General features: G+C 44.9%; 2 protein-coding genes across 2 annotated transcripts in view; both read right to left on the bottom strand.

The window, feature by feature from the left end:
- The window catches only part of LOC308335917 (solute carrier family 24 member 2), a gene marked incomplete at both ends in the record, with an annotated part of 80,466 nt that overhangs the window by 50,769 nt on the left and 12,312 nt on the right, over positions 1 to 17,385 (bottom strand). The window lies entirely within an intron of this gene.
- LOC308335829 (protein YIPF5-like) lies at positions 5,480 to 6,409 on the bottom strand (the record flags this gene model as incomplete). Its single annotated transcript, XM_080793047.1, has 1 exon — positions 5,480 to 6,409. The coding sequence occupies one exon, from the start codon at positions 6,407 to 6,409 to the stop codon at positions 5,480 to 5,482; it is 930 nt and encodes a 309-aa protein (XP_080649173.1).

Below are 17,385 nucleotides of genomic sequence, written 5' to 3'. Positions count from 1 at the left end.
TGCTGCATTATGCTGTACTGTACTGTGCTGCATTGTGCTGTACTGTACTGTGCTGCACTGTACTGTGCTGCATTATGCTGTACTGTACTGTGCTGCATTGTGCTGTACTGTACTGTGCTGCATTGTGCTGTACTGTGCTGCATTATGCTGTACTGTACTGTGCTGCATTATGCTGTACTGTACTGTGCTGCATTATGCTGTACTGTACTGTGCTGTACTGTACTGTACTGTGCTGCATTAAGCTGTACTGTGCTGCATTATGCTGTACTGTACTGTGCTGCATTGTGCTGTACTGTACTGTGCTGCATTGTGCTGTACTGTGCTGCATTATGCTGTACTGTACTGTGCTGTACTGTACTGTACTGTGCTGCATTAAGCTGTACTGTGCTGCATTATGCTGTACTGTACTGTGCTGCATTGTGCTGTACTGTACTGTGCTGCATTGTGCTGTACTGTGCTGCATTATGCTGTACTGTACTGTGCTGTACTGTACTGTACTGTACTGTGCTGCATTGAGCTGTACTGTGCTGCATTGTGCTGTACTGTGCTGCATTGTGCTGTACTGTACTGTGCTGCATTGAGCTGTACTGTGCTGCATTGTGCTGTACTGTACTGTGCTGCATTGTACTGTACTGTACTGTGCTGCATTGAGCTGTACTGTGCTGCATTGTGCTGTACTGTGCTGCATTGTGCTGTACTGTACTGTGCTGCATTAAGCTGTACTGTACTGTGCTGCATTGTGCTGTACTGTACTGTGCTGCATTGTGCTGTACTGTGCTGCATTGTGCTGCAGTGTGCCGTGTGATCTCAGGGTGTCCTCAAAGTTTCACTAAAATAAATGTACTTAATTTAAATATGATTACATTAATTGCAGTAGGCTCTGTGCAGAACTGTGTGTTCTCTGGTTTCCAGAGGGTGTGTGTGTATATATATATATATATAGCACTATATATACTGTATATATACAGTAAGCCCTGACTTCAGACATCACAGGCAGATTACAGGCGATCACACAGTGAATATCCACTTTCTGTATTTGATGGTTAGGGATCTATGAAATAAAACCATTCATCAGTATTATAATTGTGATGACAAGAATGTTTATGTTCCACATCTGCTGCCAAGATAATCAATCTTAAGCTATAAAGGACCGCTGAACCGGAACAGGAAATGGCTATGTGGCACCTTCTAGAAACCTTGGGACTACGGTTATGCACAAAGCCAATAAATAAGCATAAACTCAAATACTAAAGCATGCAAAGTACATCTACGTTAGAATGACGTTACTGTATTACTATACTAAAAACAAATGATCCTTTATGTGTTCTGAAATATATCCCTCGACAGAAAAAGGGGCTCGGGGATCTTTTGAATTGCTCCAAAACTATATTCTAAAAACAGCAGCAAGCTACAGTATAACCCATTCTGACCTGAGATCAGATTCATACGAGGTTTCCACTAGGACACACACTGGTCTGATTAACCCATTCTGACCTGAGATCAGATTTAAAAAAATGTCAGTCGTTCTTCGATTTTTCAAAAATAGCAGACCTACAAGCTCGTATCGCGCCACTCGGTGGCGCGCTATGAGCTTGTAGGTCTGCTATTTTTCAATAGCTAAAGCATAACATGATGCTAACACCATAATGGGTTCCCGTTCAGAATGGGATAAGCAACGAACGGTGCTTCGACCTTGCAGTCTTCTTGGAGTTGGAAAAGATCCCATAGTTTCCTTCCCTTCACACCCCCGTCCTCTCCTCTCCTCTCCGAGCTGTGAGTCATACTGTACGCCTATAGTACAGTAGGTACTGTATGTATATCCCACCTTCAACATCAGGGACAGGGACCTCTACCTCTGGTGACCTAACCAGTAAAGTCCATTATATAATATTATTATTTATTATCCAAGGGCAGGCAAAGCTGTGACCCCAAGGCTGACTTTGTACACACACACCCAGTATCGGTGCATGTCAACGAACCTATACTGTCTGTCTGTCTGTCTGTCTGTCCCACTGCAGGAACCTCCTGTCCCCCTGTCTGTCCCCCTGTCTGTCCCCCTGTCTGTCTGTCTGTCTGTCCCCCTGTCTGTCCCCCTGTCTGTCTGTCCCCCTGTCTGTCTGCCTGTCTGTCCCCCTGTCTGTCTGCCTGTCTGTCCCCCTGTCTGTCTCCTGAAAACGGGAACGAGGCCTTTATTCTCACAAAACACAAATAACACCTAATCCTCACATGATGGGTCATCAATCACATGAGCCGGTTCCAACCAATGGCGATGAAGTGACGCCCCATAGTCTATTGTTATAACAGACACCCTGTGCATGGTCCCCGGGCGGCGTCATTCATAAAGGGCTGCAGGGCTACTTGACACGGGGGGTATTAAAAAATGGCAGGAAACATTTTCCAAACAAGAGCTTTTGTATTCACTATAGCTTTTTACGAGACTGCAGCTCGTTTCATCTATTATTATGTGGGCCGTGTGGTTGAGTGTGATGTGTGGGTGAATTAGCAATCACTTGAGGCCCATGTTGCCGACCGCCAGGGACCAAGCTTTTGTTCTGATCTTAGCATATTAACCCATTTAGGCCTGGCCTCGAAATTTTAAAAAATGTATTTTTTAAAATGTCTTTTTTTCCTGAAAAACCTCATGTTTCTAGATCAGTGGTCCTCAATATTTCATGTCAAGGACCCCAAAAAATATATGAAATTGGCCGCTGACCCCCCATCTGAAAATGTGTCGTTTCAGGGACCCCCCCTCCCAGAAGCAAAGATTTGAGTTAAAAACGTTCGCTCTGAAAGAGTATATATTCAAAGCTTTGCACCACATGTTCACGATTTTTCTAAAACAGCAGATCTACAAGCTCGTAGCGCGCCACTCGGTGGCGCGCTACGAGCTTGTAGATCTGCTATTTTTCCAATAGCTAAATCATAACACATAATGTTTAAAACACCAAAAGGAGGTTCCCGTCTGGAATGGATTAAGCCTTCCAGTGCTGCTGAGTGGCCTGTAATCAATTTAACCCATTCTGACCGGGCACCCATTTTGGTGTTAGCATCATGTTATGCTTTAGCTATTGAAAAATAGCAGATCTACAAGCTCATAGCGCGCCACCGAGTGGCGCGCTACGAGCTTGTAGGTCTGCTATTTTTTGAAAAATCGAAGAACGACTGACATTTTTTTAGAATCTGATCTCAGGTCAGAATGGGTTAATCAGACCAGTGTGTGTCCAGTGGAAACCTCGTATGAATCTGATCTCAGGTCAGAATGGGTTAACAGGACGTTCAGGGCAGAATGTGTACGACGTGTCAGTAAAGATGCGATGTTTGCTGGTAATGCTTTATCTGCAGTGCTCTAAAAAAGGGGACATTGCTGAGCATCTATTAGCACTGGATGGAACCACCGTTAAAGCACCAGAATGGGCACTTTCTTCTTCTTATTTCTGCCTTTCTGTAGAAGCGTCGATATTCCTACAGATGGTAACAATTACTATATTGTAAGTTATCTTGTGCCATAAACAAAGCAAAGACAAAATGTTTGTGGTTTGGCGAGATAACTTCAAATTACGCACGCGCACACACGTGCGCGCACACACACACACACACACACACACACACACACGTTTATATACAAACATTTATTAAATGTATTCATTGACGTCATTTATCTATTTCTCATTTTCTGCCGCTCCTATACACAGCTTTGTGTATGCGTGTCCAGCTGATTGGCTGAGCACTGGAATGCGCTCGGCTGATTGGCCGAGCGCTGGAATGTGACGTATGAAGATTGCATGACGCGAGTGTGGTGATTTTCTATTTAAACAGGCTCTCTGGAGATTCGTCACAGACCCTGTACTGTACATCTGGGATTTCAAATATCACGGGTATAATAATTCCCACATTATACACTGTAGGGCTTTTGTCGTTAATCTCCTCCTTCACACTCGTTCTCCTCCGAGGCAATTGTGGAAAGTCTGGCGAGAACAGGTGACAGCGGCAGACAAGGATTACGCCACAGTTCACTCATTAAGCCATTTAGTCCTACCGTCCATTCTACAAATGTCTTCTAAATCCTGACAGTTTTCTGAAAAACATGTTTCTATACTGTCTAATGTCAGTGGTTCTCAAACATATTCATGTCAACGACCCACAAAAATATGTATGTATTTGGCCGCCGTCCCCCATCTGAAAATATTTAGTTCCAGCTAGGACTCCCCCCAGAAGCAAAGATTTGAGTTAAAAACGTTCGCTCTGAAAGAACATATATTCAAAGATTTGCGGCACATTTTCAAGATTTTTCAAAAATACCTACAAGCTCGTAGCGCGGCACTCTGTGCACCGCGCTATGAGCTTGTAGATCTGCTATTTTCTTTCAATAGCTAAAGTATAACATAATGCTTTAAAACACCAAAAGGGGGTTCCCGCCCAATATGGGTTAAGCCAGCATTAAATATTATGACTAATAATCGCCCGGGGAGATGAGTATGTGTTATTTGGATTCTGTTCTATGGTGCTTTAATCCCAGCAGCTCCTGCTCCCAGTTCTTATGTAATGACACATCAAAACCCCTCTTGGATGTGGATCAGCCGCCGAATGAGGGGGCGCTTGCTTGGCCCCTTGGAGGCCCCTTGGAGGGGGCGCTTGGCCCCTTGGAGGGGGCGCTTGGCCCCTTGGAGGGGGGCGCTTGGCCCGTTCGAGGGGGCGCTTGGCCCCTTCGTAACGTGTGTAAATCTGTATTATGGAGCTGGAGCGAGTGACATCATATAGGCTAAGACACAGCTTCCACTATCATGCCTCAAATTGCCCACAGCTTATAGTAGGGGGGGGGGGGGGGGGGCGGAGGGGGTTGGCGGAACTGCGAACGCCCCCGTGAATCGCTGAGAGCCGTATGGCACTATATATACTGTATATATACAGTATAAGCCCTGACTTCAGACATCAGAGCCAGATTAGAGGCGATCACACAGTGAATATCCACTTTCTGTATTTGATGGTTAGGGATCTATGAAATAAAACCATTAATCTAATCAGTATTAATTAATTGTGATGACATGAATGTTTACATTCCATTAACTAACACTGCTATGTTGCTAATGCTATATGTTATTGCTAATGTTAAAATGTGTGTGGGGGGGGGGGCGGGGAAACTCCGACTATTTAAAGTGAACGCGTATGCTGGCCCCTGGAACTGGGGTTTATGCTAACAGCTAGCCATATGCTGGCCCCTGGAACTGCATGGTTTATTCAAACAGCTATGAGCGGTAGAGAAAAACGGTTTAAAAAAACTTGATCATCATGATGATGATGATGATCACGTGTGATGACGAAATCACCCACATACGTCCTTTTGCCATTTACTTGACCTGAACGTTTTTGTATGTACGGAAGAAATTATTCAGTCAAAAAGTCCATAGCTTGGATGCCTGCACAGATAAAGCTTGTTTATCTACTTGGGACTGATGAGATCTCCGGGTGATTTTTCCGGTTTTTAAAAGACGGAGATGAGAGCAAAGACCCCGTAGAGCAGGGCACAGGGGTACGCCACCAGCGGCTGCTGCCCGTCCACGGCCAGCACCGAGCTGAAGATCTTGGAGGCGGAGAAGCTGCACCAGGCCAGGATGGCCGTGGCCAGCGCCGCCCCGAACGGCCCGCGCAGCGAGACGAAGACCCCGCAGCCCGAGAGGAGGACCATGGGCAGGAGGCAGTAACCCAGGACGGAGGCCACGCAGCCGAAGGAGACGCCCCCCGTGGCGCCCCCCGTGGTGGCGCCCGCCGCGCCGCCGCCCATCAGGTTCAGGAGGACGTACATGCCCACGCAGCCCAGCACGCTGATCATGTAGACGTAGCCGAACTGGACCTTCCCCGCCAGGAGCAGTGTGGCGCCGAAGGCCAGGCAGAACACCACGGGGCCCGCCAGGTCCGTCTCCATCATCGTCACGCCGCCGCCGTCGTCGGGCGGCGGCGGCGGCGCCCTGGCGGGGTGGAGCACCGTCAGCGTCTTCTCCAAGATCCGCCCGAAGTCCACGCCCAGCTCCTCCAGGAGCGGCGGCTCGTGGTCGAAGCTGCTGTCGCTGTAGCAGCGCTGCTGGGACGAGGACGGCGTGAAGGTCTGACGCTGGGGCTGGAAGATCTGCCCCGTGTAGGGACCGCCGTCGTAGGGACCGCCGCCGTAGGGACCGCCGTAGGGGGCGTCGTTGTTGAAATGGTCACCCGTGACGTCGCGGTCGCCACTGTAGCTGTAGCCGTAGCCGCCCTGCTGGCCTCCTCGCTCGCCCACGTCGAAGTTGGACGGGTAGAAGTCGTCGGCGCCGGAGTCATCGAACCCGCCGGCCGCCGTCGTCGTCGTCGTCTCCGGTTTTGTAACTTTGTTTCCGAGTCTACTCCAGAAACCTCCTCCTGATGACTTTGACGTCGCCATGTTTTTCTGTGTCACCGAATGATTGTTTTCCGAGGGGAGTTTTAAATGACATTGTATGGTGACATCATCGTCTTTATGTCATCAGGCTGATGATGCATGATATTATTAATCAGGTGATCTATTCTATCATCGATAGAATGAATAGAACCATCCCCAAATTTGGAGTCATGTGTGATGGATGTATGACGTCATCGTTGCTGTACATTACGCTGAAATAATCTCAGCTCCTCCATATTTGGGTCATTCAGCTGACACACAAAAGTATTAATTTCAGCCCGTCTTATAACACGCCATTGTATTAAAAGTGTACAAAAATACACGTGTATTTGTGGTAGCTTTGTAAACACCAGCTGGCTAAAGCAATAGCATCATTTGTATTGTGAACCTCAAATACTATATTTCTTCGGGTCCTCGTGAAAAAGATCAGTTTTTTCTTGGGGCTCGAACGTGAATAGCTGAAATCTTGCACAGCTCTTAAAGGGACACTTAATATATGTTAATGACGTTTAGAAGCTTTAGAACACTTTCCTGGGGGTCTTTATGTGTGTAATATGTGGTTTTAGATATTTTAGATTTTACATTCTCTGATGTCATGGACACTGGTCTCACTACCTTCCTGGACTACAATTCCCATATTTATTCCTTGTGGATAGGGGGAGAGCTGTCTTACTGAGACAAAATGTAGTCCAGGAAGGAAGTGAGCCCAGTGTCCATGACATCAGAGACACCGGGCTCACTGCTACAATCTAAAATATCTAAAACCACATATTACACACATAAATACCCCCAGGAAAGTGTTCTAAAGCTTCTAAACGTCATTAACATATATTGTTTTGCAAAAACGGTGAAGTGTCCCTTTAAGCATCTGCCAGCAGCACGTGGCAAAGAGTAGGCGGCCTGTCCGTCAGCGCCTGACAGAACGTCCTTCGAGATTCGTCCGTCTAAATCTAATGCATCGTGAGAGAGAAACCGTTGAGCAGCACCAGCAATTCTCTCTCTCTCTCTCTCTCTCTCTCTCTCTCTCTCTCTCTCTCTCTCTCCCCTCTCTCCCCCTCCCTCTCCCCCCTCCCCCTCCCCCCCTCTGCCACCCTCTCTCACCCATTTTGCGATGATAATGATGATCTTCAAGGAAGGAGGGAGAAAAGATGCACAACACAAGTCAAGAGAAGCCATCTACTTTCTCCTAATTAGTAACCCCTTCATTTTTTCTAACAAGCAGAACTAATTACAGGAGCTGCCACAGTGCGCTGATTTCCCACAAGGCAGCAGCGCTCCTCCGTACCGTATGGACTCCACCAGGACTCAAAAAAAAATCAGAACGGCTTCCTCTTTACCTTTCCTCCCACGAGCCAATCAGAAAGGAACAGAACCTCTCTGGCTGCTAGGAGGCGAGGCGAGGAGGGGAACACAAAAAAAAACTGCTGTGTCATTTTCATTTTCACCAAACAGCCAACGAACGCAATCCCCCCCAAAAGCTGTGTTGTGTTTAACTCATTCTGAACGGGAACCCATTTTATTGTTAGCACTATGTTATGCTTTAGCTATTGAAAAATAGCAGATCTGAGTGGCGCGCTACGAGCTTGTAGGTCTGCTATTTTTTTTAAATCGAAGAACGACTGAATTTTTTTTAAATCTGATCTCAGGTCAGAATGGGTTAATCAGACCAGTGTGTTGTCCAGTGGAAACCTCGTATGAATCTGATCTCAGGTCAGAATGGGTTAATCAGGGCGGCCCGTGTGTGTGCACCCATGGTGCTTTGCTCTCTCTCGGTCCGGCTGGTTAGCCCATTCTGGGCGGGAAGGGAACCCCCTTTTGGTGTTTTAATTATCAGATCTACAAGCTCATCGCTCTTTTTTTGAAAAATCGTGAAAATGTGCCTCAAATCTTTGAATATATACTATTATTACAGAGTGAACATTTTAACTCAAATCTTTGCTTCTGGGTATATAGGTCCCTCCCTGGAACAACATATTTTCAGATGGGGGGGGGGGGCATATTACATATAATTTGTGGGGGTCCTTGACATGAAATATGGAGCACCACTGATACAGAAACATGAGGTATTTCAGAAAACTGTCAGGATTTAGAAGACTTTTTTTGTTAATTTCGAACGTCAGGCCTAAATGGGTTAGGCAACAGTCTACAGTCTCAACGTGTGTATATCCTTTTACACCTTTGATCCAGGGGTTTATTTATTTGAAACAATGACATTATATAACCTGCTAAGATGCTATATGCAAAAAGCTATGAATATTAAAATGAGAACGCTCAAATTAGGAAATAGTATTAAAGGGCATCCGGTATATCCTCTGTGTGGGCTCGTGCGTGCATGCGTGTGTGCGTGCGTGCGTGCATGCGTGCGTGCGTGCGTGCGTGCGTGCGTGCGTGCGTGCGTGCGTGCGTGCGTGCGTGCGTGCATGCGTGCGTGCGTGCGTGCGTGCGTGCGTGCGTGCGTGCGTGCGTGCGTGCGTGCGTGCATGCATGCGTGCGTGTTTTACCCTTTACTTGAATGCTTTACATGTCGTGAGTATTTATTTGTTTACTTCACACTGTTCACACAAACCTCAGAGTACAATTCCACTGCCTGCAGCGTTTGCTGTGTGTGTGTGACTCTGTGTGTGTGTGTGTGTGTGTGTGTGTGTGTGTGTGTGTGTGTGTGTGTGTGTGTGTGTGCGCGTGTGTGTGTGTGCGTGCCTGCCTGCGTGCCTGCCTGCCTGCCTGCGTGCGTGCCTGCCTGCGTGCGTGCGTTGCGTGCGCGCTCCTGTTGCTCGTGACAGCCAAAGCACTTGAACTTAAGCGAAATCAAAAGCCTTATCTCTGGGAGAGCGGAGATGGAAGGAGGAAGAGGACTGTCAGCACGGCCCATGGCCAGACGGACCAGTGCAGCACTTAAAGTGGTGGAAGGAAGGGGACTGCTGCTGCTGCTGCTGCCGGAACCCGAGTGCAGGTCACCTTGGTGGGGCTGGAGTGGGGATGGGATGGGGGGTCAATGAAGGGGGGGGGGTCCCAGACGAGTGGCAGCCAGCCTCTCTTGGATGCGATGGAGGAGGGGGAGGGGGGGGTCATGCATGGAAGGATGCGTTGTTGAGCTTTTCCTAATTAGCTCATTAGAGACCCGTCTGATTGCAATCATCATCATGCCCCATTTTTTGAAGGGCAGTACTTTAGAAGAAACCTGTCTGTGACTGTTTTGGTGTTAAAACCTTCGACAGTGGGACCATATGTGGGACGTTACAATTTACAATTTAGGCATTTAGCAGACGCTCTTAATCCAACGTTATTGCAGCTCTCTGTGGCCCACATATGCCCAATTTGGTCTTTTTTTTATTGGCCTAAAATATTGTTTATATGTATACTTTCATGAATCCACTTGCTGGTTTCTTTGTGACCCTACCGTTAACATCCTATGGCAGGCAAAAATGCCCAAAAATGTCAAACTAGGGGGTTTTCATGATTGAATTTCCCACTTTAATCAGACCAGTGTGTGTCCAGTGGAAACCTCGTATGAATCTGATCTCAGGTCAGAACGGATTAAACCAAAAGAAGCCTGCCGGCTGCCGGACTACACAGGGTGTCATCCCATACACCCCTGAGAGAGAAGGATATCGGTGTCCTTCGCCTTTTTTTTCCTTTTCTTTTACAGTGGCGGTTATACATTAGCTAATACGACCACAGTTCACAAAAATAGACCTAATCAATAAGGGGCTTTCGGTTTCTTCTTGCTATAGCCTCATGAGCTCTTCACCTTCAGTCTCTCCTCCTCTTCATCACCACAACCACACCCTGACCCTATACACCGACATAGTCCCTCTCTCTCTCTCTCTCTCCCTTCCTGAGCGAATATATCTGACCAGTGACCGTAACGAAAAACAAGCCCTCCCTCCCTCCCTCCGGGGATCACCGGATAGCTTCACCTGCATCTAAATATGGATACGGAGAATGTCGTAATAACCTCTTCGTCCACATGGGAGAACGGCGTGAATCCGACTCCTAGAGTAAAAGTGCTACAAGAATTTATTTCGGTGCAGGGATCCATATTAGTGGACAAGTTATATGTTGCATTTGGTAAATGGTATAGTAATCTATTCCTATAAAACGTGTGCTGATCGATGCCAACAATTATAGTCAGCCTGTTTCTATTAATTTAAAAAAAGACTAGAGTCTGAACATGACGCTTGTTTTCTTGGATCTTGGATGTTGTTAGACTTCTGTTTGTGAGTGCTGAGCAACATTCATCTGACCATCTGTTTGCCTGGAAGAGCCATGAAACAACACCGACTCACCGAGGCCTAAAACAAATGACCAGAATCAAGGGGAATGGCCTCCGTTTGAAAAGACAACAGTTTAACCCATTCTGACCTGAGATCAGATTCATACGAGGTTTCCACTAGGACACACACTGGTCTGATTAATCCATTCTGACCTGAGATCAGATTCTAAAAATGTCAGTCGTTTCTTCGATTTTTCAAAAATAGCAGACCTACAAGCTCGTATCGCGCCACTCGGTGGCGCGATATGAGCTTGTAGATCTGCTATTTTTCAATAGCTAAAGCATAACATGATGCCAACACCAAAACGGGTGCCCGGTCAGAATGGGTTAAGCTATTCAGAGCACTCACTTCACACACACACACACACACACACACTCATTAAGCATCAAAGACAGAGGCTTCCGACTGAGGCCTCCTTCAACACGTCATCAAACGACTGTCCTGTGCTTAACCCATTTAGGCCTGAAAAAAATGTCTTCTAAATCCTGACAGTTTTCTGAAATACCTATGTTTCTATAGGCCTATATATCACTTAATATTTCATGTCAAGGACCCCACAAATGTAATCTGTAATTGGCCTCCGACCCCCCATCTGAAAATATGTTGTTCCAGGGACCTCCCCAGAAGCAAAGATTTGAGTTAAAAACGTTTGTTCTGAAAAGATATATTCCAAATTTGAGGCACATTTCCCAATTAAAAAAAAATAACAGACCTACAAGCTCGTAGCGCGCCACTCGGTGGCGCGCTATGAGCTTGTAGATCTGGTATTTTTCAATAGCTAAAGCATAACATGATGCTAAAACCAAAATGGGTTCCCGTTCAGAATGGGTTAATGGCTGCCACAATGCAAGTCCAATGGGAGTCACATGGTTTGACGACCAAACGTTTGTGTTTGATGATGAGGCAGCAATCAGAAATCAAACACAAATGTTCGGTCAAACCATTATGTGACTCCCATTGGAACTGCATTGTGGGTGGCAGCCATTTAATCACAGACAAGAGCACAGAAGAACATTCGTTTGATAGGTGTGAACTGTGAATGAGGCCCTATCCTTAAATGGACCCACTCTTCCTGGGCTCCAGCTCTAGATAATCAAGACATCCATATCTCTGACGCAAGGTCTGTAAAGTTACTAATCTATTAGGGGAAAAAAAACACAATAAAAACAAAAAACTGTACCACTGGATTCAATTGATGATATGCACACGGCTGCCATCTTGCCAGCAAGGTGCTACCTAGGTGCAACTCCCCATAGACAGCCCATTCATCCAAACAGAGAAGTCCTCTCTAATTGTATTAAATAACGTCAAACTCACCAACATTGCAGCTGTACGAAAAGCTTGAAATATCCACTTTCTATTTGCAATGTGTTTGTTTAATAAAAATCCACTGTGTAGACATGCTATGAGTTATTGTACTCCCTGTCAAGAAATTCCTTGCGGATTTTTGTGTAAGTGCTGGAGTTTGGAAGTAGCTCGACTATCACTCAACAGTGTGTACCACCTGTTTTGAATCTGCACATAATGCAGGAGGCAGCAGGGGGTTGCTTTGCCGGTAACGAGCGCTTCCAAACTCTGACACTTTGAAAAATAATCATCCGCAAGGAATAGTAAGATAGATAATTCAAGCGTTCCGTACAGCTGTTGGTGAGTTTGACATTGTTTAATAGCATTAGAGAGGACTTTTCTGTTTGGATGAATGGGCTGTCTATGTGGGAAGTTGCACCTATAGTTAGCACCTTGCTGGCAAGATGGCAGCCGCGTGCATATCGTTAATGGAGTTATTATTTAGTCACAACAAACTCTCATCAATTATTTTCATTTGTTAAATATTTCTAAAAACCACAGACAGACTTAATCACTTCCAACGCCGGCATTATACAGTAGGTGAAGATTTTCCATTTCTTTTAACGTTAAAAGTAGCAATAGCAGATCTGGATCATCCATTTTTGTTACTTTTGCACGACTATAAAATAGGCTATTCTTTCATTTAGAAACAAAAACAGAGAAGAAATATGGAGATACAAGCCAAGGTTTCTTCCCAACAACTACAAGATGTGCCAAATAATGGAGCATTTCTTGCGTTGCTCTCCATGGTGCTGAACGAGAACCACGGAGAGTGAAAACTAAGAAAGGGTTCACTTCACTCACTAGAAGTAAAGTTTATTATTACTACTTCACTCACTAGAAATAAAGTTAATTATTACTACTTCACTCACTAGAAGTAAAGTTTATTATTATTACTTCACTCACTAGAAGTAAAGTTAATTATTATTACTTCACTCACTAGAAGTAAAGTTAATTATTACTACTTCACTCACTAGAAGTAAAGTTAATTATTACTACTTCACTCACTAGAAGTGGATTGTCTAGGAGACACTGACCAATTCCTCACCCGTCTCCATTGTCTAAAGTATATGACTATATTTTAACCCATTTTGACCTGGGAACGATTCTACAAATGTCTTCTAAATCAAACATTTTCATGTCAAGGACCCCCAAGATTATAATGTAATTGTTTTGTAATTGTTCCTCAAATTGCTGACGTTTTAAAGAAAAATGTAAAAAGTGCAATATTTGGATCCAAGATGTAGTGGAGTAGAAGTAAAAGTATTGCAAAAGGAGAGGACATTTAGAGCCTTTTTATTTAGGTGCTAGTATTAGAAAACGACTGACGTTTGGACCTACAGTATGCAGTCTTCATCAGAGTCATGATGACTCTGATGAAGACTGCTTATAGGTCCAAACGTTAGTTGTTCTGTATACTGAGCACCTAATAAAAGGCTCCCATGCAGTGTCCTCTCCTCCTGGTGCAACATTTGTCCTTGTCCCTGAACCAGCCGTTCGTTCCAGGCTTGTGGGTGCGTTAAATGATAAATGGCCTTTATCCAAGGCGCTTTACAGAGATTGTGCATTACATTCACCCATTCACACACACACACACACACACACACACGCAAGGCACCAACCATGCAGCACACCAGGAGCAATTAGGGGGGTTCAGTCAGTGTCTTGCTCAAGGACACTTCGACACTAACTCTGGAGGAGCCCACATAGGGTTCGAACCGGGAACCTTACGGTTTACCATCCAGCCACTCTACCCCCTGAGCCACCGCTGCGTTGGTAATATAGACTCCCTTTGTTCTTATAAAAGTATTGTAAATTGGACATGTTATACTGCTGCTGCTCAGTAACTCCTTTGAGGGCAACATTTAAAAAAGAAAACAGCCATTAATCACTGATGATTCAAATGAGCGCGTCGCTTATACACAATTAGTCACATTCAGTGGAAACGAAGCGATGAAAGAGCGAACCGACAGTGAACGACGTCACAAAGAAAGGGAGCTCACAAAGTAACTGCAGACAAACAACAACAAAAGTAGGTCTAGCCTAAAACACAGGACTGTGTCCTAGTTTGCATTGTTTTGTTCGAGTGCGTGCGTGCGCATAATGCACTTGGTTGGTTTGTTACTTAAGAAGAAAAACAAATTACTGCCACTACAATGTTACACACCGGATCGACCCCACCCACACACACACATCTCACACACACACACACACACACACACGCACACACACCCACACACACACACACTACACACTACACACACACACACACAAAGAGCCACAGCTGGAATGGATGATACAACTTGGAGTCGTCATCGTCATGGCTGAGATCAAAGTAGCAGGCTTTCTATTTTTAAAACCTTATTGGATTTTGGCTTCTGTTTTTTGCTGGCACAGGCTGGCACAGGGAGTGAATCTGTTTCTCTCTGCGTGACAAGTCAGTGTGCGTGCATGTGGGCACGCACACTGCGTGCGTGCGTGCGTGTGTGTGAAGGGGTGTGCTGCGTGTGCATGAGTACACGCACGTGTGACCTTGAAAGCAGCTTGCATTCCCCCTTTGCTCTCGTAAGCATGGCGGGACTCATGTGAAGTGACATTTCATTGATGACTCGTATGAATGAAGTCATAATGTGTTCCTGCTTGTCCTTGACAGAGTTTTTCTTCTTCTCCTTTTCTTTCCTGCCTCGTCATTCTCTGTGTGCACCGTACTGTCACCACCACGGTGCTTCTGAATCCACTCTGTGCGGATCCCTGAGATTCTTCCGTATTTTATTTTTTCATTTCCTGCATCACTAGCCTTACCGTCTATAGATAAAAGCACAAAGACACTTCTTATTCTTCAAAGAAGAACTCTATTTCAGCCTCTGCTAGTACTAATACTACAATCTCTCTATTCAAGATCAGAATAATACACACACACACACACTCCAGCACATACCACACATACTATATTCTCAAAGCGTTTTCCTCAAGTCTGTGACCTTGCCAAGACCTGGGAGAAAATAATTCTCATCTAGGTATAGGCCGTTATCACTTCCACCACATTGTTAAAAGACGGTTTATAATGCAACCCACCACAGCCCCTTTATCCCTTCCATGCCTACTTATAACTGTATAGGCGCGAGGAGTCCACACTTTTCATTCTATAAAAGGACGTTTGTTGAATTCCAAATATCTTTCAACCAAATTATCTTAGTTGACATCTGTGTTGTTTTATGGCACTGCAGATGGTATAGCGACCTCAAACAGAGGAATCATTTTGTTTTATCATTTCTAGAGTTCTATCCTATTGTTTAAACATCTGGACGTCAATAAAGAGCAGTGGACAGTGAACAGTAAACAACGGAGGCCAAAGTCGCATAATCATCATCACACATGATTAACCCATTTAGGCCTGATTAAAAAATAATGTATTTTTTAAAATGTCATTTTTTCTGAAAATCAGTGGTTCTCAATATTTCATGTTAAGAACTCGGAAAATTATATGTATTTGGCCGCCGACCCCCCCATCTGAAAATATGTCATTCCAGGGACCGCCCCCCCCTCCCAGAAGCAAAGATTTGAACTAAAAACATTCGCTCTAAAAGAATATTATTCAAACATTTGGGCAAACATTTTCACGATTTTTCAAAAATAGCAGACCTATACAAGCTCGTAGCGCGCCACTCGGTGGCGCGCTATGAGCTCGTAGATCTGCTATTTTTCAATAGCAAAAATTATAACATAATGTTTTGAAACACCAAAAGGGGTTCCCGTCCAGAATGGGTTAAAACACAGCGGTAATGAGTGACTTCATCCCGTGTATAAACCCTGCAGGATTATAATCTGCATAATATGTGAAGTGGTTTAGTTAGAGGCGTCTGCATAAAAGGTGGCAAATTATCCGAACACACACACACGACGTCATGTCACCCGCGCACACAACCAGGCCTGTCGCTTTATTACATAATTGCACATACTCGCAATTAATTGAGATAATCACAATTATTGTTTTGCATAATCATCATAATAATGGTTCCCATTCATGGCCGTGAATGGAGGGAAAAAAAAGAAACAAAAGCTGATCCAGAAGCTCATAAAGCTTGGGCGGGAACCCCTTTTGGTGTTTCAAAGCATTGTGAAAAATAGCAGATCTACAAGCTCATAGCGCGGCACAGAGTGCCGCACTACGAGCTTGTAGATCTGCTATTTATTTTAAACCGTGAAAATGTGCCGCAAATCGTTGAATATATATTCTTTCAGAGCGAACGTTTTTAACTAAAATCTTTGCTTCTGGGGGGGGGAGGGGTGGTGGGTTTTTTTTGGGGGTCCTCAACATGAAATATTGCGCTCCCACTGACATATAGAAACATATAGGGTCATGTCTAAATAAATGGGTTAAAAACATTTTGAAGGCATCAGGGTTATTTAAATAAATATCCGGCGGAGGTCTTGCCTTCCGCTCCTGTCCGTGATGCTATTTATAGCGTGGTAATGCATCAGAGGTCGCACAACATCCATCTCTGGTGGAACCAACTGAACCGCTGCGCCTCTGTGTGTGTGTGTGTGTGTGTGTGTGTGTGTGTGTGTGTGTGTGTGTGTGTGTGTGTGTGTGTGTGTGTGTGTGTGTGTGTGTGCGTGTGACGTACGTTGGTCTCTCCAACACAGAGAGAGGAGCTAAGGACGTACGTTGGTCTATCCATCACAGACAGAGAGAGGTCTAGGTAAAGGGATGGCTGGCTAGAGGTGGTCATTGTTGAGAGATAAATCAACCCACAGGGTGATTGACCTCCAAACTTTCAAAGTCTGTCCCATTTACACCTGAGGAGAGGACGATTCTACAAAATATGTCTTCGACTAAATCCTGCACAGTTTTCTTGAAACAAACATTTTCATGTCAAGGACCCCCAAAAATATATGTAATTGGCAGCCGACCCTCCCCCCCATTCTGAAAATATGTTTCAGGACACCCCATATGTTTCAGGGACCCCCATAGAAGCAAAGATTTGAATTAAACGTTCGCTCTGAAAGAATATATATATTTAAAGATTTGCACTACAATTTCATGATTTTTCAAAAATGGGTTAATTCTTGTGTAGTGAGTGACTGCAGCGAATTGTGATTTGTGGATCCCATGCTTGGAGAGATACTAACCCCAAATAATTACAGATGTACATAAATCATCTCGCTTAGCATTACAAAAACAGACCCAATTTCAGTACTGTACATTATGAATCAAGACTATATTATTGCACCAGCTCGTGGGATCTTAAGAACAAAAGAACAAAAGACTGAATCAGTTCAGTAGAAGGCTGCACACCACAGTAAAAAAAACAGACAGAATTCTGAAATCGATAATGAAAACCCCCGTGCGGCGGC

This window comes from Protomyctophum bolini (genome assembly GCF_963924005.1).
Source record: "Protomyctophum bolini genome assembly, chromosome: 20".
Classification (NCBI taxonomy): Eukaryota; Metazoa; Chordata; class Actinopteri; order Myctophiformes; family Myctophidae; genus Protomyctophum; species Protomyctophum bolini.
This window is presented reverse-complemented; position numbering and strand designations above follow the sequence as displayed.